We start from the raw sequence: 21909 nt of genomic DNA, 5'->3' as shown, positions 1-21909 counted from the left end.
CTTAATCATATTTATATCTTTTTGGCTTGAACTGTCTGATATTAAGATGATAACCTCTGCATTCTTATTGTTTCTATGTGCCTGGCATATCTCTGTCTATTTCTATTTATCCTTTCTGAATCACTTTGTTTTAGGTGTACTGCTTATATGTGCCATGTTGGGGTATCAGTTAGCTTTTGCTGCATAACAAACTGTGACAAAACTTAGTGGCTTAAAACAAGAGCCATTTATTTAGCTCATGATTCTGTGGGTTGGTTGGGCATTTGTGGTCTAGGCTGGCTCAGCAAAACTCTGATGGGCTTGCTCATGTAACTAACATCAGCTGGGGGTTGGCTGGTGGCTGAATGATCTACAATAGCCTAATTCTCCTGTCTGCCAATTAGTAGACTATTGGCTGAGGATAGGGGGATGACTGGGCCATCTTTCATAATCCAGCAGGCTAGTCTGTACAGAGAGATCACAGGGTTTCAAGTGCAGCAAGAAGGAACAAGCTCTGATGGCTGAGGTGTCGGCTTGCATCACGACTGCTAATGCCCCATTGGCCGAAACAATTTACATCAACAACCCAGACTTAAGGGTGGTCAAACAGACTCCAGTTCTTGATGAGAAGATCTACAACATCACAATGCAAAGTCATAGACGAAGGGAGAAGAATTTGTAGCCAATTTTACAATCTATCATATTTGGGTTTTCCTTTTTGATTCAATATAAAAGTCTTTTTTCTTTCAATGTTGATTTAAACCCGATTACATTTATTACATGACTGTTAGGTTTGATCTCAATTTGTTATATCATTCTGTGCTGTATTTATTGTGTTGCTATTTTTATTATGTTTTTGCCTGTGTGGGCTGTTTGCTCTTTTAAATTTTCTTTTGGTATTAGGAAAGTTTATATTTTTGCTTCAATGGTTATCTTTATAGTAATGCCTTTTAGAAAATTATTTGGTCCCCTTTTTCTTTACTTCCTTATGCTATTTGATTTGTCAGCTTTAAATGATATTTGTTGATATCATTTAGATAATATCGTTTGACTCCCATCTATTACCTATTCACCAATCAAGTTACTTATTTTACTTTTCCTGTCTGATGTTTGCAATGTACTGTGAAATGGATCCAAAAAAGTAAGGCAGATTAATGGATGGATGGATAGAGGGATGATTAGATAGAGAGAGGTGTGATAAAGATAGATATGTGTGATAGTATAATGTTAATGTTAGAATCTAAGTGGGTGGGTATGTAGGTGTTCACTGTAAAATTCTATGCTGTGTTTGAAATTTACAAAATTAAAATGTTGGGAGAAAAAGAACATAGGAGCCAGCTTAAAGGTGCTTCCATTGGCCAACTCCTGGACAAGGTAGAGCATCAAAATAAATAATGATAGCAGTGGATTATAATCTACTGAATAAAAATCCATGAGTTTGTGCTGATATAAATAAATATGTAAACGAATAAATTAATAAATGAGAGAGAAAGGAAAAGTTTTCCTTTAAGAATAATGCCTACTAATAAATATAGGAGAAATGATGGATTAGAAAATCACCATTTTGCCACTATCATAGCAATAATAGTGTCAGGTGAGAATCATCAAAGGATGCTAAAACAAGTAAAAAAAAAAGTTTAATGAGGAACAACACATTAATATAGTCTCAAAGTATATTCCCACAAATTATTTATTAATTACAAAGCAAAAATAGTAATTTTTCAAACAAGGATTTACTCTATAGTACAGGGAACTATATTCAATGTCTTGTAATAACTGTATTCAATGTCTTGTATAATGGAAAAGAATTGAAAAAAAGAATATCTATCTATCCAAATTACTTTGTTGTACACCTGAAACTAACAAAATATTGTAGATCAACTATACTTCAATAAAAATTTTTTTAAAATAGGAATTTTTCTAGAAAGAAACCTGGTGGACGCAACCTTAAACGATTAGTGTTTATTATGATTGTAAGCACCAAGGGATGCACAATGATTTTATTTCCTTTGTTTTTCTTAGAGTGTCACAGTCTTTTGTTCTTCTTTGTAATAACTCTTAGTTTCTTCTGAAAGCGCCATCACATCAGGTATTCTATCTAATCCCTCTAATCTTTCTTTTTTAATTTTTTTGGCCATGCCATGTGGCATGCAGTATTTTAGTTCCCCGACCAGGGATCGAACCCGTGCCCCCTGCAGTGGAAGCGTGGAGTCTTAACCACTGGCCCGCCAGGGAAGACCCCTCTAATCTTTCTTTTTTTCTCTATGGGACCTTCCTTCTGCAGCCCTTCATCTTCCTGTTTTAATCTGGTCTGGCTACTCTGCTGCACAGCTACCATTGTAGGGCTTACCTCCTGTCCTAGACCCCATCCTATAAACCATCTCCTGAACTATCTTCTATGAGTGTGGAACCAAGAACTTTGTAAATATATACAATAGATTGATGTATTGGTTACAGAATTCTCCTGATTTAAATTTTGCTCGGCACACAGTGGAACCTGAACAGATACTTGCTAAATAACTTAGTTTGGCCATCCACATGTTATTGATACTTTCCTTTGTACCATGAAGCTTACGGGGAGGGCTTGGGTTTTAATATATGATCATAAATATTAAATAAGTAAAGATAAATGAAATCACACGTCTGTGTACATGCATAATTTTCTTACAAGGAAACTCAAGTATGTTTAATATGAAGAAATACCAATAACCATTTACTTACTGCTCCCTGAATCTGAAACACAGAGCTAGTGTATGCTTGAGGGAACAGACTAAAGAAACCTCATATAACTCTAAAAGCAAATTAACAAAAGCAAGGGTGAGAGGGTGAGGGAGTTCCTCTTCAACTTTGGATACTACTTAAACACATACTGGATTTTGGTGAAAATAGGAGAAACATGCCCTCAAACGTCAAGATACGCACAATATGCACAGCTGTCCAGAATTATTTATTTCTACTCTGTAAAGCAATTCTTTCAAAATAATGCTGATATTTATTCTCAGAAGTTATCTTACCCAAGTAAAACAACTCCTGTCTAAGAGACACTGGTGGCAAAGGGCAGGTTATTTAAATACCTGTGAATGGTATTAGAGAACTGGCAGCTGGTGGGAATACGATCATTAGTATACGGGATAAGAATGGGCTTGCACAGGGAATAATTCTACGTAAAAAGCTTAATAGTTTCCCTATTTCTCTTAAAAAAATTTGAGGCCATGTGGACCTCAAAATTTACACACCCATAAGTGGAAAATGGGTAATTTTCTCTTCTTGCATTTTTAATTTTTTAGAAATATGCAAATAGATTAAGGAGACAAATAGTTCTCAAACATGTTATATGTTGCAAAAAACTCAGCGCCCTGCCCCACACCATTCCCCTTTCCATTCCATACACATGATGTGTCTCCCAGGTGACACGTGGCAGTGGGATCTTAGTTCCCCGACCAGAGATCGAACCCTTTGCCCCCTGCGGTGGAAGCACTGGACCGCCAGGGAAGTCCTCTCCATCCTTAATGTTATCGATTTCAGCAAGTCTATTTGAACTCTTCTACTCCTTGCCTCCTTTCCTGTAGGTCCTCCCCCATGACCCCTCAACACCCTTAAGTTTACCCCGACAGAGTGGAGTAGGGGAGTGAAGACACCTCATTTACCTTTTGCCCGTCACTTTCTCTCTCTTAGACTCTTCCTATTAGCACCCAAAAGGGCTCTTTCTTGCATTGTAGGGACTTTGCTTACATCAAATCCTTGTACTATTTACCCTCTCATTTACTGTAAAAACTCTTTGTTACAGTCTTCTGGGCTTGGCTTTGATAAACTTCTTTTCTCTTCAACAAGGCTTCGCTCCTCCCAAAAATCACAAGCGCTTACTTTCGGGCTACTGTCTCAACATGGACTTGAAAAGCTCTATTTTGAAAATCAAAGCTGTTTTCAGCAGTGTTCTGTCCATCCAGAGAGGTTTATTTCCATTGGTTCAATCAGTGGGGGTAATGATGGGCTCACCAGAACCAGGGATTATCAGGGAGGAAAAAATCTATTGATTTAATATTCCCCAAAACGTTACACTGCGGATACACTCTAAGAACACATTTTATGAAGTTTCATTACACAGATGGAAAATCAATGTTACCATAAGCGAGTTTGGAAACAGTGAAATGTATCTTTGGAAAGCATCACTAGGGCTCCCTAACATCCAGTTCTCCCTTCCCTCCTGGGCATACAGAAGACCACCCTTCCTGATCCCATTCCAGTCTGATGGAGCCATGTGAGAAGTTCTAGACAATGAAAGGTAATGAAAGTGAGAGGGCGGAGGCAGTGAACAGTTGCTGTGTGATGTTACAGATTCCCTCTTCCCGTTTGAAATTGGAGTCTCATGTTAAGACAGTTAAGCTACAAGATCAAACTCGTCTGAATGACTGAGACACTGCTTGGAGGACAGCGACCCTGGACAGTTGCTTGTCCCACAGAAGACTTTGCATGAGCAAGGAACAAATGTTTATCATGTTAAGATGCTGAGATTTTGAAATTGTTTATTATCAGAACATGAGTTGCCTACCCTTATATACCCTCCTTCTTTGGCCACTGGCCTAATGCCTATTTAATGAGGGTACCTGCTATTGAGGGGAAAGCTGTGTTACTTTGATAGTAGAAATCTTTTTATTTTTTTGCAAGCAGTGAAACTCATTGACTCATTCAAAAATATTTACTGAGTTGCCTACTAAGTGCCAAGTGCTAGAGACTTAACAGTATACAAAATAAACACAATTTTTGTCCTTAAGAAGTTTACATTCTAGTGAGAAAGTCCGAAAAAAATTAATCAAGTAACAAAAAACTTGCTAGTTAGCATAAGTGTTATGAAGCAAATAAACAATGGCTGAGTTAGACATTAACAAGGGGGGAATCTACTTTAGACGGTGTGCTGGGGAGGAGACATTTCTTCCGAGATATGAAGAAAGGGGTAAAGTATTTCAGGTCATATGAGGAAAGAAAGATCTTAGTGAGAGTTTGAGAAACTGAAATAAGACCAACACGACTGGGCAGTAATACATGAGGAACAAGTGGCAAAACATAAAGTTGGAGAGACATGCAGAGACAGATCATGTTTCATCAGATAAGATCACCTTAATCTTTCCTTGATCAATGCCACACTTAACCACATCTATGTTCATTTCCTTTTTCCCTCCATCTGCCTCAACAAATGACATATCCCTCATCTTTCTGACAGTTAATCCCTTCTCTTGTACACTCCCTACTCTGGTTACCCTTTCCTGTCCTCTTTTCATGCACTTGGCTCCTTTGGTTACCCTCAGCTCTTCTGAATCTTCATTCTCTCCCCAGTGGATCAGTCCTGTCAGCCAACCTACAAAATACTATCTTCTGTCTTAAAAAAACACATAATCTGATATTATATTTCCTGACAGCTTCTGATCTATTTCTATTTCTTTGTGTTCCTTTCTAGGCCCAGAGGCTTCAAATTAATTTGTATGCTGACTGTTGACTCCCAAACAAGATCTCTTCTTGGAGCTCTAATCTCATATACCCAATTGTCAATTTAATGACTCCACTTGAATGCTTGGTATAAACACTTCCCATCCTCTGGGCCCATCAGTGGATTATTCATCAGTTTTTGTTTTTTTTTTTAATATGTCAGTAAATGATTCCACTGACGGTTCTGATGTTCAGGCCCCAAATCTGGGAGTCTGGCTTACTACTGCTAATGCTAGCTTTCATGATCCCTTGCCTGGATTTCTGAAATGGTTTCATGATTTGGCTCCGTGCTTCTACCCTGCCTTCCTCTTAATACATTCTCTACATAGCACCCAGAGTGGCTAGTTTATTTATTTTAACCTGGAACATTTTAACTAAAATAAACTTAAAAATTTAAAAAACTGTGGCCAAATAAACTTTTGTAACAAAGTAGTAATGTATTCTGTAAAAAATTACACAAAAAAGATAGGCAACAAATAAAGAAAATAATACATTTCCACTTCCAAAGATTACAACTGCTCATTCCTTAGGGTATAATCCTTCTAGATCTTTTTTCATAGTACATAAATACACATATGTGCATTTTATAATCAAAATGAGATATCAACATGAGATATTGTAACATACATACTGTTTTGTGACTTGCTCTTTTCAGTTAATTATCTCCACTTTTCCATGGCAATACATTTTCATCTCATATTCAGTCCATCTATGTTCAAATTTCTTCAGCTGCCCTGAAAACGCATTTCATAGCTGGTCTGTTCAAATCAGGATTCAATCCAGATTCTATGTCCCTCAAATTTCTTTTACACAGCGGTGGCTTTTTTCATAACTATAATTTTTTAAAGAGATGGGATCAGTTATTCTGCCTAATGTTCCACCTTCTGGATTCGTTTGGTTACTTTTCATGGTATCATTGAGTTTGCTCTTCTATCCCCTGTATTTCTTTATAAATTGTGTGTTAGATGCAAAGAATTGACAGATTCAAGTTAAACATTTTTGCCTGGAATAGATCATAGATGATGATATTGTATACTTCATATGACATCCCATCAGATTGATGCACAGGGTGGCCTTTTAAAAATGTATCGATAAATTGTATCATGTCACCGTTGCTTAAATGCCATTTATAGCTTCCTTTCCATTTATTCTACAATACAAATTCTTTAACTTGGCTTACAAGGTTCTGAACGGTTTGATGCCTGTTTACTCTTCCAACTTTATTTCATCCCATTCTCTACTTGTTTTTTAAGTTTTTGCCACACTGTTTGCTTCCACTCCCTGAACATGGGAAGTGCTTGCCTCCTAAGGCTGTTGCTCCTTGGTCTGGGAGGCTCTCCCCAGCCACTACTCTCCCGGCCACTCTTCCCTTCTCCTAATGTCAAGCATCTTCTCAAACTCCAGGTCTCTTAAAGTTCACCTCCTCAGAAAAGCCTTCTCTAATTATTTAATAATTATTATTGTTTAAACTAGGTTCTTTCAAGGGACCCTCATACCCTACATGCCAAGCACCCTGCTTTTTGTACCAAGATACTTTTTTGGTCCACCTTAATATCTGTGTCCTTACCTGACATTAAGCTGCACAATAGCCAGGACCTTGCCTACTCGGCTCACTGTGCACACAGTATTCATACACAGCAGCCCGCTGAAAGAATTACCATAGGTCACAATAACCCTGAGGCTGCCAGGTCTTGGACAGGTGGCTGCAAACTCGCGCACTTGGCAGTAACAGGAGTCCTTCCCCGGGAAATTGTTAGAGCGGAGGAAGAGTTATCTTTACGTGAAAGCACTCTGCCCACCTGCCAAGAAAGTACGGAGGAATGAGAAAATTCCGCCGGTGGAGAAAGCCGGCGCCCTAAGTCTGGGCGCAGGCAGAGTGTGGGCCCAGGTGAGCAGCGCCGCCGCCCAGACTCCCTCACGTGACCGCAGGCGGCGCGCCGACTGCGCCTGCGCGAGAGCTCCCGGAAGTGGCCGGATCCGAAACGCAGGCTGAGTGGACCTCTGTCAGTCAGTGAGTCCGCTCGTCCGGTACCCCGCGCGCCTTGGCCTTCGTCGCCGTCCCGCGGTCCCTTTGGCCCGAAGGGCGGCCGAGGCGCTCGCCATGGCGACGTTCGTCTCAGTGCAGCTGAAGAAGACCTCGGAGGTGGACCTGGCCAAGCCGCTGGTGAAGTTCATCCAGCAGACGTACCCGAGCGGCGGGGAGGAGCAGGCCCAGTACTGCCGCGCGGCGGAGGAGCTCAGCAAGCTGCGCCGCGCCGCGCTCGGCCGCCCGTTGGACAAGCACGAGGGCGCGCTCGAGACGCTGCTGAGGTGGGCCTGGGGCCGGGCGCGGGGAGGCCGTCGGCGGCCTGCAGCTCCCCTTGCTTCCTCCGCTCTTCCTGCCTCCCTACTTCACACCCACGGCCCGGGCCGGCCGCCCTGCCCCTGCTTGGCCGGGCGCGTAGGTGTGGTCTGCATTCCTTCCTGCTGAGCAGGAGCGGCCTTGAAGGCCCCGGGGACCCGACCCGCTTCCCCTAGCTGCCCGCCCTAGCCCTTGGTCCACCGAGGCTTGGTCGGTCGGCCACCTGGGAGGAACGGCCTGCCACGTACTGCTCTCTCGTGCCACATTTACCCAGAACTGGTTTTCTTCACTTTTTGGTGGGGGGAGGGGAGTCTCTGAGACTCCTCCCTTCCCCCGTTTTTGCATCACTGCAAAACTTTCTTGGCCAGGTTTGGATTTCTTAATCGTAGTTGCTTGAGGGAAGTGGCAGAATTGGAACACTGGAACCCATGTTTATTACTTACTACACTGTCCACTTCGGAATGAGCCATCTTCCTAGGTTCATCGTAACCGAACGACAAATGGAGAACTCCATAGGTTAGGAGCTGCCATTGTTTGAAATTAAACTTGAGTGACATTAACGTTCAAGATAGGTTGCTTTTAATCAGTTTGTTCACAAACAGGTATGCAGATATTGGAGTAAATTTGTTATCTTAGCAAATGTTTATTGAGATCAGGCTGTATTTAAGGAGAGTTCCTTTTGTAGTTCTTTCTAGTTAGGATGGCAGAACATTTTTATAGCACTTAATAGTTAAAAAAATTTCTTTCGCCCATCTTGTTAATGATCTGATTTCCTATGTGTAACATATTCTCCTTGTTTCACAGAAAAAACACAGCTGTATTAGGATGCAAGTAGGAGCAGCTCAGGTTAAACTAGCTTAGTAACTGAAAAGTCAAGGAATATTGCTTCCTTATCTTTAGGCATTCCAGGAGATCATCCTGCTTTCATGATGATTACCTCTTAGGAGAGCTTTGTTTCTCTATTGGGAGAGATGGCCACTGGCTCTCCTGTAATTACAGTGGTCTTAACACTCAGGATCTTGGCACTCCTGTAATTACAGTGGTCTTAACACTCAGGATCTTAGGTAAGAGTGCTTTTCTCCTACACCCTGGTGAAAGTCCATGGAGGCCTCTGGTTGGGTTGGCTTGTGCCCATGTATGATGGTGGGAAATGGCCTAATTTAATTGCCCGTGTCTGAGTCACTCTGCTGGTTTAATTTCTCCATGCATCATGGATTCAAACTTTTTTTTTTTTTAATTAATTAATTTATTTATGGCTGTGTTGGGTCTTCGTTTTCTGTGCGAGGGCTTTCTCTAGTTGCGGCAAGTGGGGGCCACTCTTCATCGCGGTGCGTGGGCCTCTCATTATCGCGGCCTTTCTTGTTGCAGAGCACAGGCTCCAGACGCGCAGGCTCAGTAATTGTGGCTCACGGGCCTAGTTGCTCCGCGGCACGTGGGATCTTTCCAGACCAGGGCTCGAACCCGTGTCCCCTGCATTGGCAGGCAGATTCTCAACCACTGCGCCACCAGGGAAGCCCAGCATGGATTAAAGTAATATTAGTATGGACTGGGGAAGAGCTGGTTCTCCAGAAGGAGGATACTGAATAGATCGCTTAGAGAGATGATGGCCCCTTGGTGTCAGTTTTAAAGATAGGACTGTTGGGTTGCAAAGATCACTAGCTTGATACTTAGTATAAGCTTTTTAAAAAGTAAGGGCTTCCCTAGTGGTGCAGTGGTTAAGAATCTGCCTGCCAGTGCAGGGGACACGGGTTCGAGCCCTGGTCCGGGAAGATCCCACATGCCACAGAGCAACTAAGCCCATGCGCCACAACTACAGAGCCTGTGCTCTAGAGCCCATGAGCCACAACTACTGAGCCTGCGTGCCACAACTACTGAAGCCCATGCGCCTAGAGCCCATCCTCCGCAGCAAGAGAAACCACTGCAATAAGAAGCCCGCACACTGCAGCAAAGAGTAGCCCCCACTCGCCACAACTAGAGAAAGCCCACGTGCAGCAACAAAGACCCAACGCAGCCAAAAATAAATAAATAAAATTTTAAAAAAAAGAAACAAATATGAAAAAAATTTTTAACCTATGAATACTTAGCCATTCTTTAGAGTTAACATACTTAAAAAAAATCTCCAATACAATTCTTATGTAGACATGAGTAGCATTCAGTGATTTTTTTTTTTTTAATATTTATTTATTTATTCATTTATTTATGGCTGTGTTGGGTCTTCGTTTCTGTGCGAGGGCTTCCTCTAGTTGCGGCAAGTGGGGGCCACTCTTCATCGCGGTGCGCGGGCCTCTCACTATTGCAGCCTCTCTTGTTGCGGAGCACAGGCTCCAGACGCACAGGCTCAGTAATTGTGGCTCACGGGCCCAGCCGCTCCGCGGCATGTGGGATCCTCCCAGACCAGGGCTCGAACCCATGTCCCCTGCATTGGCAGGCGGATTCTCAACCACTGCGCCACCAGGGAAGCCCCCAGTGATGATTTTTCATTAGTAGTATTAAAAAAGCATGGGTTGTGGTATAGTGTACACATGAATACATTAGGTTTGGTCTCAGCCCTTAAGGAGTGTGTAGTCTTCAGAGACTAGAAGATGAGAGAATAGTGAGTAGTGGTTCTGTGAAGTTTAAAACTTCATTCATTTGTTCATTCCTTTAGTCTTTTCCAAGGTGTAAATGTGAGAACTGTTCCTAGGTTCTAGGGCTGTTGAGGAGATAGTCTCTTTGAAACTGTATTTCTTTAGTCATCTGTATTATCCTCATATTAGCACATTCGTTCAACGACTACGCTTTTTTCACTTCTTGCTGTTCTAGGAGAGTTAGGGTAAACTAATAGATATTAGTATAGTCTATTAAATGGAGGTGTGTACAAAAGTACCTTTGGTATACATGATGTAAAAATCAAACAGTTGTGGGGTGGTCATCCAATCAAGCAGATTATCTTACTTTTAATAATTATATTGTGATAATTGTGTAAACTGAACATCAATTTACATATTTTAAACTTAATGAACTTTTAAATAAAATTTAAAAAAAAGAGGGTTTAATCTAATTCGTAAAGAATAGAAGCTAGCTTGGTAAGTACTGATACACAGCTTTACATATAGGTACAGTGACTTGCCTTTTTATTGTTACTAACTTCTAGATGACCTATTAAAATTTCCTAAAATATACATTTATGAGTTAGAATATTAAGAGTGAATGTCATCCTTTGTAAAGTGACTTTAACTACAAATTGATTAGGAGAGCCTTGGTAAATAGTGAATTTTACACTAGGTGATCAGATGGGAACCCTGCTGGGTTTTTTGGGGGGGAGGGGGAAGCTCCAGATACCAGCTTCCATGTCTTTTGTTGTGATTAGTTTCTTTAGAGAGAGAGCTTCCAGTCTCCTTCCATGAAAAAGCCTGGTTGTCAGCTTTCTGAAATTTGGTCAGGGGGAATGGAAGTTGAGGATCTCAACAGTCATGTATGCAGTTTTTTATATTATCTGTTTTAGTTTTATATTATTTATGTTGCTGTGTTAGGGGTGAAGTCATCTGTGTGTGGTAGATCTCAAATTATCAGTGAGTTAAATTATGATTTTAGGGCTTCCCTCGTGGGTCAGTGGTTAAGAATCCGCCTGCCAGTGCAGGGGACATGGGTTCGATCCCCGGTCTGGGAAGATCCCACATGCTGTGGAGCAACTAAGCCCATGCACCACAACTACTGAGTCTGCACGCCGCAACTAGTGAACCCCATGTGCTCTAGGGCCCACGTGCCTCAATTACTGAGCCCACGTGCTGCAACTACTGAAGCCTGCATGCCTAGAGCCCAGTGCTCTGCAACAAGAGAAACCACTGCAGTGAGAAGCCTGTGCACCACAACGAAGAGTAGCCCCCACTTGTTGCAACTAGAGAAAGCCTGCGTGCAGCAGTGAAGACCCAACGCAGCCAAAAAATAAATTAAAAAAAAATTATGATTTTACTCCGTGTGAAAAGTTGGTGGATGGGTAGTTCTGGTAGCCTAGGGCTGGTGTAGTGGTTCTGTGAAGTTCATCAGGCTCAGGCTCTGGCTCCTCCAGTGATCTGCTCTGTAAAACCTAGAGTCCTTGCTCTCAAGGTCCAGATAGCAGTCATACCCAAGTTTTAGGAGGATGGAGTGGGGGGAGAAAGGAGGCAGAGGGCTCAGCCTCCAGGATGTTTCCTGGAAACTGCCCTGGAATACCCTGCTCATACGTTATTGGCCATTATGTGTGTCCACATCTAATAGAAGGGTAGGATAGGTAAAGAAATTTTTTTAAAAAAATTTTTATCAGTATAGTCGCTTTACAGCGTTGTGTTAGTTTCTACTGTACAACAAAGCGAATCAGCTATACGTATACATATATCCCCTCTTTTTTGGATTTCCTTCCCATTTAGGTCACCACAGAGCATTGAGTAGTTCCCTGTGCTATACAGTAGGTTCTCATTAGTTATCTATTGTATACATAGTATCAATAGTGTATATATGTCAGTCCCCGTCTCCCAATTCATCCCCCTCCCCATATCCATATGTTTGTTCTCTATGTCTGTGTCTCTATTTCTGCTTTGCAAATAAGATCATCTATACCATTTTTTTAGATTGCACATATATGCGTTAATATATAATATTTGGTTTGCTCTTTCTGACTTATTTCACTCTGTATGACTATCTCTAGGTCCATCCACGTCTCTACAGATGACCCAGTTTCGTTCCTTTTTATGGCTGAGTAGTATTCCTGTGTGTGTGTGTGTGTGTGTGTGTGTGTGTGTGTGTGTGTATATATATATAAAATACCACATCTTCTTTATCCATTCCTCTGTTGATGGATATTTAGGTTGCTTCCATGTCCTGGCTATTGTAAATAATGCTGCAGTGAACATTGGGGTGCATGTGTCTTTTTTTTTTTTTTTAATAAATTCATTTATTTTATTTTTCGCTGCGTTGGGTCTTTGTTGCTGTGCCCGGGCTTTCTCTAGTTGCGGCAAGCGGGGCTACTCTTCGTTGCAGTGCGTGGGCTTCTCATTGCGGTGGCTTCTCTTGTTGCAGAGCACGGGCTCTAGGCGCGCGGGCTCAGTAGTTGTGGCACACAGGCTTCAGTAGTTGTGACTTGTGGGCTCTAGAGCATAGGCTCAGTAGTTGTAGTGCATGGGCTTAGTTGCTCCGTGGCATGTGGGATCTTCCCGGAGCAGGGCTCGAACCTGTGTACCCTGCATTGGCAGGTGGATTCTTAACCACTGTGCCACCAGGGAAGTCCCCGGTATATAGTATTCTTGTTGACATTTTTTAATAGTTTGTAATTTTAGTTTTCTTTAACTCAAGAGTCCTTTATATAGATTTTGTAAAATTTCTAAATAGATTTGTGTGTCACTTTTTTGTGGGTTAATATTTAGTTTGCTGCATTATGGTAGTATCTTTTTCATTTGTAAAATAAAGTTGATGGAATTAGTTTCATAATTTCTGAAATTTTATCCCAGCACTAGTGTTTTACAGATCAAGAAAGAAAATATTGCTGTTCCGTTTTACTTCTCAAGTTGTTGCTTACATTCTGATTGTTGCTTAAGATATTGAGATAATATTAGCCCTAATGACGTTGCTACAATTTGTTAATAAAATAGTGTGCGGAATATAAAGATATATAATACCTGACCCTTGGTCTCAAGGAGTATCTGTAGTAGCCAGACCTTAAATTGGCTCAGTAATTTTATTCTGCATAAATGAATGAACTTGAAAATTTAAAGGAAAATTTAAAATCTCTGCTTTTCTGTGTTCTGACTTTTCTAATGTTTAATAAATAAAATAGCTTGTCAGGACTTTCTTCATTCTTTGTAACCCTAGAGAGAATCTTCTCTCAGAATCTTCTGCACACAGGAGGTTTAAGCCACGCAGCTAGCTTTGTGGTAGAGTTAGACTAAGATCTTGACTTCTTGACTCCCTGATTATTTACTTTCTGCCATAATCTGCTGCAGTAGTGCTTCATTAGTGATTCTTCATGAGGTACATTGGGCAAAGAAAGAAGTGTGAAAATAAGGTTCAGGAGGCATCTGTTAACTGTGATCAGTATCTGGCCCAGCTCTCTTGTTTCTGTCTCTGGTTGGTGGGCTGGGAGTTGCCCAGCCCTCAGTACTGGCTGGAGCTGGATGGGTTACGTGAATTTGCGTTGCAGTATCACTTTGCCTAACGTGGATTGGTTGTTCTCCGTCTTCACACCTTCCCCCTAAAAAAAACTTTAAAACTAGAATTTCTAATGGGAATTTGTCCTGTACCTATCATTGGTATATTAAAAGAAATATATTCATTTCCTTTTTATTTCCCCGTGAGATTTTAAACGTTGAGTTCTTAGATATGTGGTCTAAAGTGGTTGAGTTTTATGAAATACTGGAGAACATGTAAAATACTTATGAATAGTTGTAAAATAAGAATCTGTAGCTACCGTTTTTCCAACATGTGCAGTGTGTCCAGGCAGTATTTTAAGCTTTGAGTATATATTGTATTATTTGTCCTTCATGCTTAAATTATATGAGGTTTTGCCCTCACTTTAGGAAGGGTTTAGAGAGGTTGAGTAACTTGCATGCAGTCACACAGCTAAGAGTTGGTGGAGTTGGGATTCAAACTCAGAGTTGTCTGACTTACCTTTTTATGTTTAGGATTTTATAGTTAATTAATTTTTTTTTTTTTTACTTATTTTTAAAATAAAATCTTTAACGGTACAAATTCTTCTTTTTTTTTTTGCTACACCAGTACTCTGGTGTAGCATACTGGCTTTCCCTCTCCCCACTTGTGGAAAACTTGCAACCTAGGTCTAATTTTTTTTTTTTTTTTAAATGAAATCATTTGGGCTACCTCAGTAATTCTTTTTTTTTTTTTTTAATTTTTATTTATTTATTTATTTATTTATGGCTGTGTTGGGTCTTCATTTCTGTGCAAGGGCTTTCTCCAGTTGCGGCAAGCGGGGGCCACTCTTCATCGCGGTGCGCGGGCCTCTCACCATCGCGGCCTCTCTTGTTGCGGAGCATAGGCTCCAGACACGCAGGCTCAGTAATTGTGGCTCATGGGCCTAGCCGCTCCGCGGCATGCGGGATCCTCCCAGACCAGGGCTCGAACCCGTGTCCCCTGCATTGGCAGGCAGACTCTCAACCACTGCGCCACCAGCGAAGCCCCTAGGTCTAATTTGTTAGAGGTATACGCTGGGATAGAATCTGCTGATTGAGTAAAGCATATTTAAATGATAAAGAGAGGGTTGTGGTAGATTCTCTTGTTCTGCTCTTGTTCCCTCTCTATAGAGCTTTGATAGCTGAGAATTAGGCTGAACTATGAGGGGTCGTATGTGGTGGAATTATATTGAAAGAATAGCTTACTGTACTTCGTACTGTAGGAACAGCATTTTCCCTGTGGTACCTGCAGTTAGCAATGGCTATTTTCTTTTGAAAAGCATTAGTTGGTCTCTTTGTTGGCGTTTACTCCATATTATGAAGTCAGATATTATTGATTTCCAATGATTGTTGTACAGTACTTATATTTCATTTTTTCATACTTATATTTCATATTATATAACCTGTCTTAAGACAGCTATTTTACTTTGAAGATTCCATTGCGTATCTTCTAGTCATTTAAATGTAGGGTATACATGCACTACTACCCCACATAAGTTTTGAGAGTTGACCCCAAAAGCTTTGGAATAAATAGGGTAGGTATAAAATTTTAGTACATTCTATTTAGCGTTTCTTTTTTGCCTGATTCACTTGCAGAGCAAGTAGCTTCATCTCCTCCTACTTCCTTCCTTGCTGTCTGTAGAGCAGAGGTCGGCAAACTAAGGCCTGCCCAGCTGCCTGTTTTCGTATGGTCCAGGGCACCACTCTAGCGTTGTGAGCCTTGGAGAGCTAGCTGGGGTGCTCCCCTCTGCCCCATCCTCCCCTTTATTCCAAGTGTTTGCCTCTCTGGCCAATAGCCATGCCTCACTGCTGCCAGGGCTTGCTCAAGTGCCCTACACGCTGGGTTTTCTGCTTGGCAGTGGCTTGGCAGTGAATGGTGTAATCTCACACCGGGACTTGGTGACGCAGCAAATTGCCCTCTCTCCTGCCAGCTGTACCAGCCGCCCAAGTTGAGATGGCTGGACACTCTGGCAGGAGAGAAGGGCGTGCCGATATTTGAGTGTCACTGGGGCAGAGAGTGAAACGGACTGTGTTAGCCACTACTCACCTCCCTCCCCTGGGCTTCTTGCCACCAGACTGTATCCTCTTCCCTCGGAGAACGTCTCCAGCTAATGGCAATTAGATAACTGTGTACTTAGTGTACCCACCATCTGAGATGGCCCAACCCAGGTAAAAAGCGCACAGGGCAGGGCAGGAGTTTTTTCTCTTGTTATAACAAGTACCTACATTTTATCCTTAATTTTGCCTTTTTTTTGGCAAAGCCTAGAATAGCCCTCTTCAGAAAAAGTGTGCCAGTCCCTGCTCTATAGCCCTGTCGGCCTCCTTGCACATTGTTGCCTCAGGGTCTTGGTACTTGCTAGTCTCTCATTATGGACACGTTTTTTGGTAGCTCTTGTTTATTCCCAAAACAGAGAATCTCAGGTGTTACTTTTCAGAGATTAAAAAAAGTTGCTTTTTAAAAACTTTGTATTTTACTGATTCATTTGTTTGGAGCTAGCAATGAAGCTGAGCAAATAGACCCAGTTTCTGTTACAATCCTTTGAGAGAAAAGACATTAAACAAAGTCCCGCAAATAAATATATTACCAACTGTGGTAAGTTCTGTGAAGGAAAAATTCAGGGGCCTAAGATTATAAATGGAGAGGGGAACTAATTTAGAAAAGGAGTGAGATTGAGTGGCTCTATCATTTCTGCCACCACCGTGGATCATCTGTTTACTGGATTACTGCAATAGCTTCCTGACTTGTCTCTACTTCTGCCCTGGCACACCTGCGAGTCAGTTTTCTACATAGCAGCCAGGGTGACTCTGTGAAAACGGATTAGCTCGTGTTACTCTTGTCCAAACCCTCTGGATGGTTCCTCCTCTTACTCTATAGTAGAAGCCAAAAGTCTTACAAGTTGTGCTCAAGGCATCATTACTTCCTTGATTTAATCTCCCACTATTTTCTCCAGTGCTCGCTCTCTGGCCATATGCCTCCTTATCATGGCAGAGATCTTTTCAGGCATACTCTGGTCTCAGCTTTTTGGCACTTGCTCTTCCCTTGACTGGTAATGCTTTTCCCTCACATCCCATCACTTCCTTCATGCCCTCTCTATTATTCATGATTGTTTAAAAAAAATTATTTATTTTATTTATTCACTTTTGGCTGCCTTGGGTCTTCGTTGCTGTGCATGGGCTTTCTCCAGTTGTGAGCGGGGGCTACTCTTCGTTGCGGTGTGCGGGCTTCTCATTGTGGTGGCTTGTCTTGTTGTGGAGCGCGGGCTCTAGGCACACGGGCTTCAGTAGTTGTGGCACGTGGGCTCAGTAGTTGTGGCTCGTGGGCTCTAGAGTGCAGGCTCAGTAGTTGTGACACATGGGCTTAGTTGCTCCGCGGCATGTGGGGATCTTCCCGGACCGAGGCTTGAACCCGTGTCCCCTGCATTGGCAGGTGGATTCTTAACCACTGTGCCACCAGGGAAGCCCCCATGATGTTTTAAAATTTTTTATTTTTTACTTTTATGTAGTCAAATGACCATGTTATCTGAAAAAACTACAGCCTTCTCACCTCACCCCATACACATACCTTATCTCTCTCACTTCTTTAAGTGCCATTGCACTTAGCACTATCTACTTTACTACATTTTTACTTTATCTTGTTTTCTCTCCCCCTCAAAAAGTAAGCTTTACAAGGGTGCAAATTTTTAAATGCTTATGTTCTGCTGAATTCCTATGTCCTAGAACTGTGTTTGGTGCATAGTAAACCTGTAGTTTATGTTTGTTGAATGAGTGAATGAATGAGGACAAGAAAAATGGGAAATTGTGATGGGAAAATTTCCAGGGATGGGGGGAAAAAATGGGTGAAGGCCCTTAGCCAGGAGAGAGCATAGAATTTTAGTGCATAGAATGTGTAGTGAATATTCTGAGTTGAGGCTGGAGAGTTGAATGATGAATTATGTCAAAAGTTTTGGATGTAATTATAAGTATAATGGGAATCCAAGAATACTCTCGTACATAACCAGAGTACAGCTTTCAAAATAAGGAAATCAACATTGATTGAATATTACCATTTAATCTACAAAACTCATTCAGATTTTGCTGATTTTCCCAGTAATGTTGTTTACAGGTCCAGGATCTAATCCCAGATCTTGCATTGCATTTAATTGCCTTTTTAGTCTCCTTCAGTCTGGAATAGTTCCTCAGTTTTTCCTTGTCGTTCACGATGTTGGCATTTTTGAAGAGTACAGGCTACTTACTTTGTAGAATGTCCCTTAATAAGGGCTTGCTTCATATTTTCTTGTGTCTTATGCATTTTGGGGCTCTAGTACCACCCCAGTGATGCTGTGTTCTTTTTAGTGCATATTAGGAAAAACACGAGGTTGATTTGTCCCATCGCTGATAATGTTTAACTTTTATCACTTTGTTAAGATGCTGTCTGCCAGATTTTTTGGCCTTACAATTAATAAGTTATACTAATTAGTATTTTGTGGGGAGGTACTTTGAGACTTTGTAATATCCTGTTTCCATCAAACTTTCGTGTTTTAGCTTCCATTAATGATTTTACCTGAATCAGATATTATATTATGAAAGATGCCAAATGGTGACTTTTCTCACTTCATCGTTTCTTCTAGATTTATTAGTTGGCATTGTACAATAGGGTAGAGCTTTCCCTATTCACCTGTTTGTTTTGTTTACTTTAGAATGGTGTTCTTATTTTCCTCAATGGGTTATGATTTGTTACTTATTTGAATTATTCTGGGCTTGGCTAGTAGGAACTGCTTAAAGCTAGTTCCTGTGTTCTTCTGACATATCCTCATTATTTTTTGAGTCCTTAACTTCCTAGCATAGCTAGTTGTTTTAGGCTTGGCGCTTGAATTTTCTCAGTTGCAGCCATGGAGCCAGCAATTTCTCTAAGGACTGGCTCCGTTTAATGCATAGTATTATTTATCTGGCCTCTAGGTGTGCTTATTGCTACTTAGGTATTATTGCTTCTAGGACCTCTCAGCCTATACACTTAGGAAATACACACACACACATTTATACCTCTTTTTGTATCTGTATTACACTGTATTAAAAAATGAGTTCACACTGTTACCTCCAGTTCCAATCCAAAGCCAGTGTTTCTTCTAGCTGTCCACCTTCCCATGTTTGTAACTCCTTTCTCTGGTAGTAAGAAGCCTGACTCCCATTATCTTCATTGTATTTGCCTAATTGCTCAGTTCTTCCTCTGTGTAACCAAACCTGTGGCCATGGCAGACCCAAACTTGATCTCTGACATGTTGCTCCCACCCCTCTGGAAAACTTGGCCTCAGAAATAACAATTGCAAAGAACCGTGGTGATGGGGGTGCAGGAGCAGGGAGGTGATAAGGGAAGGAAGAAAGATTACAGGCCAGTTAGAAAACTTGGCCTTGGACACCCCCCCAACCCCCTGGCTAGCTCAGAGGTCAGCCTGATAGGGGAAGACTGCCTCATGTTTGATAATCATTCTGGCTGCTGTGTGGAGAACACATTGAAGAGAATGAGAAAGGAGAAGAGGAGACAGGGCGATTGGCTAGGGAACTTTTGGATTAGTTTACTTTCAAGGGAGAGTGGAAGTGTTGACTGTGTAGCAGTGGTGATGGACAGGAGAGGACATACCCAAATCATATGGGAAAGTTGGTAAACCTGTTTTTAATTAGTAGTTTACCAGAGGTGTTAATCTGCCCAATGGATATAAAGTTATCTTAATAAGAAATAGTATTTTTTTTTTAAACTCATTTGTGTTTTTTTTTTTTAATTAATTAATTAATTAATTAATTTTTGGCTGTGTTGGGTCTTCGTTTCTGTGCGAGGGCTTTCTCTAGTTGCGGCAAGCGGGGGCCACTCTTCATCGCGGTGCGCGGGCCTCTCACTGTCGCGGCCTCTCTTGTTGCGGAGCACAGGCTCCGGACGCGCAGGCTCAGTAGTTGTGGCTCACGGGCCTAGCTGCTCCGCGGCATGTGGGATCCTCCCAAGCCAGGGCTCGAACCCGTGTCCCCTGCATTAGCAGGCAGACTCTCAACCACTGCGCCACCAGGGAAGCCCCAGAAATAGTATTTTAAGATATACATTGGTTACCTAGGCAGATATTAGTTTGCTTTTAGCCAATAATAGTTGATAAGTATTTTTCTTTGGTGGTAAGAGTTTTTTGTTGACAGTTTTTTCATTGCATGCATTTTAGATACAGGTTTACACATTAAAAGACTGCGTGGAACTTCCCTGGTGGCGCAGTGGGTAAGGTGCTGCGCTCCCAATGCAGGGGGCCTGGGTTCGATCCCTGGTCAGGGAACTAGATCCCACATGCATGCCGCAACTAAGACCCGGTGCAACCAAATAAATAAATTAAAAAAAAAAAAAGACTACGTTAATTAACTTTAAGATGGCTGATTGAAATCTGATTTGTGGGCCATTCAAAGTTAGCACGCATAATTTTAGTATACTCCAGTTGTATTTACGTAAATGTGTGTAATATTTAGCTTTGGTAATTTTAAATTTTGACTGGTTTTTATATTTAATTAATTAATTAATTATTTTTTATGGTTTTTTTTCTTTTTGTTTTATTGAGATATAATTGGCACATAGCACTGTATAAGTTTAAGGTGTACAGCATAATGATTTGACTTATATGCATCATGAAATGATGACCACAATAAGTTTAGTTAGTGAGTATCCATCATCTCATATAGATACAATATTAAAGAAATAGAAAAAAAATTTCTTTTCCTTGTGATGAGAACTCTTAGGATTTACTACTCTCTTAACTTTCATATAGAACGCACAGCAGTGTTCATTATATTTATCATGTTGTACTTGACAATCCCTAGTACTTACTTATCTTGTAACTGGAAGTTTGTACCTTTTGACTGCTTTCATCCAGTTCCCAGTCCCCTCAGCCCCCCACCTCTGGTAACCACACATCTGATCTCTGTTTCTATGTTTTGTTTGTTTGTTTGTTTTTGGAATATAATTGACCTACAACACTATGTTAGTTTCTGTCACACCACATAGTGATTTGATATTTTGGTACATTTCAAAATAATCACCACAAGTCTAGATGCCATCTATCACCATACAAAGATATTACATAATTATTGACCATATTCCCCACATTGTACATTCCATATTCGTAACTCATTTATTTTGCAACAGGACATTTATACCTCTTAATCTCCTATGCAGTAAGGAAAAGACAGCCTCTTCAATAAATGGTGTTGGGAAAACTGGACTACTTTCTCACACCATGCACAAAAATAAATTCAAAATGGATTAAAGACTTTTAAATGTAAGACTTGAAACCGTAAAACTTCTACAAGAAGACATAGTACGCTGTTTGACATGAGTCTTTGTAATATTTTTTTGAATATGTCTCCTCAGTCAAGGGAAACAAAAACAAAAATAAACAAATATGCTCTGTTTTTTAGATACTATGATCAGATCTGTTCCATTGAACCCAAATTCCCATTTTCTGAAAACCAGGTAAGTCATTAATTTTAATTTGTTTTTAAAGTTATATGATAATGGTAAATCACTCATTTCCTCCTTCCCATGGTATTTTATTAAAATAAATGGTGCCTCTTCACTATCCCTAGGTTTTTATGAGACTTTTAAAATACAAATTAGCAACTTTTAAGCCCATTGTAAAGGGTATCTTGGAAATTCTATTCATGCCATTCCTCAGTCACTTCTGGGCTCATTTAGTGCATTGGACTGCATTTTTTTTCTTGTAGTTTTTAATCAATAGGCTCTTTTGACTAATATAATCTGTGGTGCCCTTTCCTTTGGTTTTTACAGAATAAAGAAGGAAACTGTATGATTCAGGAAGTACTAATCTCATTTTATGTGCTTTCAAAATTATTTGCACAAGTTATATTTGCATATGAATTTGCAAATACTATGATCAGATGTTACACTATAAAAGAATGTCAATCTTACTTTCTCTTAAAGGCTAGATATTGAAAATGCTGATGATTTCTTAC

At 40.9% G+C, this 21909-nt stretch overlaps 1 protein-coding gene across 1 annotated transcript in view; it reads left to right on the top strand.

The window, feature by feature from the left end:
• Positions 1 to 7418: 7418 nt before the first annotated feature.
• PDCD6IP (programmed cell death 6 interacting protein) overlaps positions 7419 to 21909 on the top strand; it is a 59863-nt gene continuing 45372 nt past the window's right edge. Inside the window, exons 1-2 of the mRNA XM_068556891.1 lie at positions 7419 to 7770; positions 21355 to 21409. Coding sequence (XP_068412992.1) covers positions 7562 to 7770; positions 21355 to 21409 — 264 coding nt within the window. The 5' untranslated portion in view covers positions 7419 to 7561. The remainder of the gene's footprint in view (positions 7771 to 21354; positions 21410 to 21909) is intronic.

This window comes from Eschrichtius robustus, chromosome 12 (genome assembly GCF_028021215.1).
Source record: "Eschrichtius robustus isolate mEscRob2 chromosome 12, mEscRob2.pri, whole genome shotgun sequence".
NCBI classification, from domain to species: domain Eukaryota; kingdom Metazoa; phylum Chordata; class Mammalia; order Artiodactyla; family Eschrichtiidae; genus Eschrichtius; species Eschrichtius robustus.
This window is presented reverse-complemented; position numbering and strand designations above follow the sequence as displayed.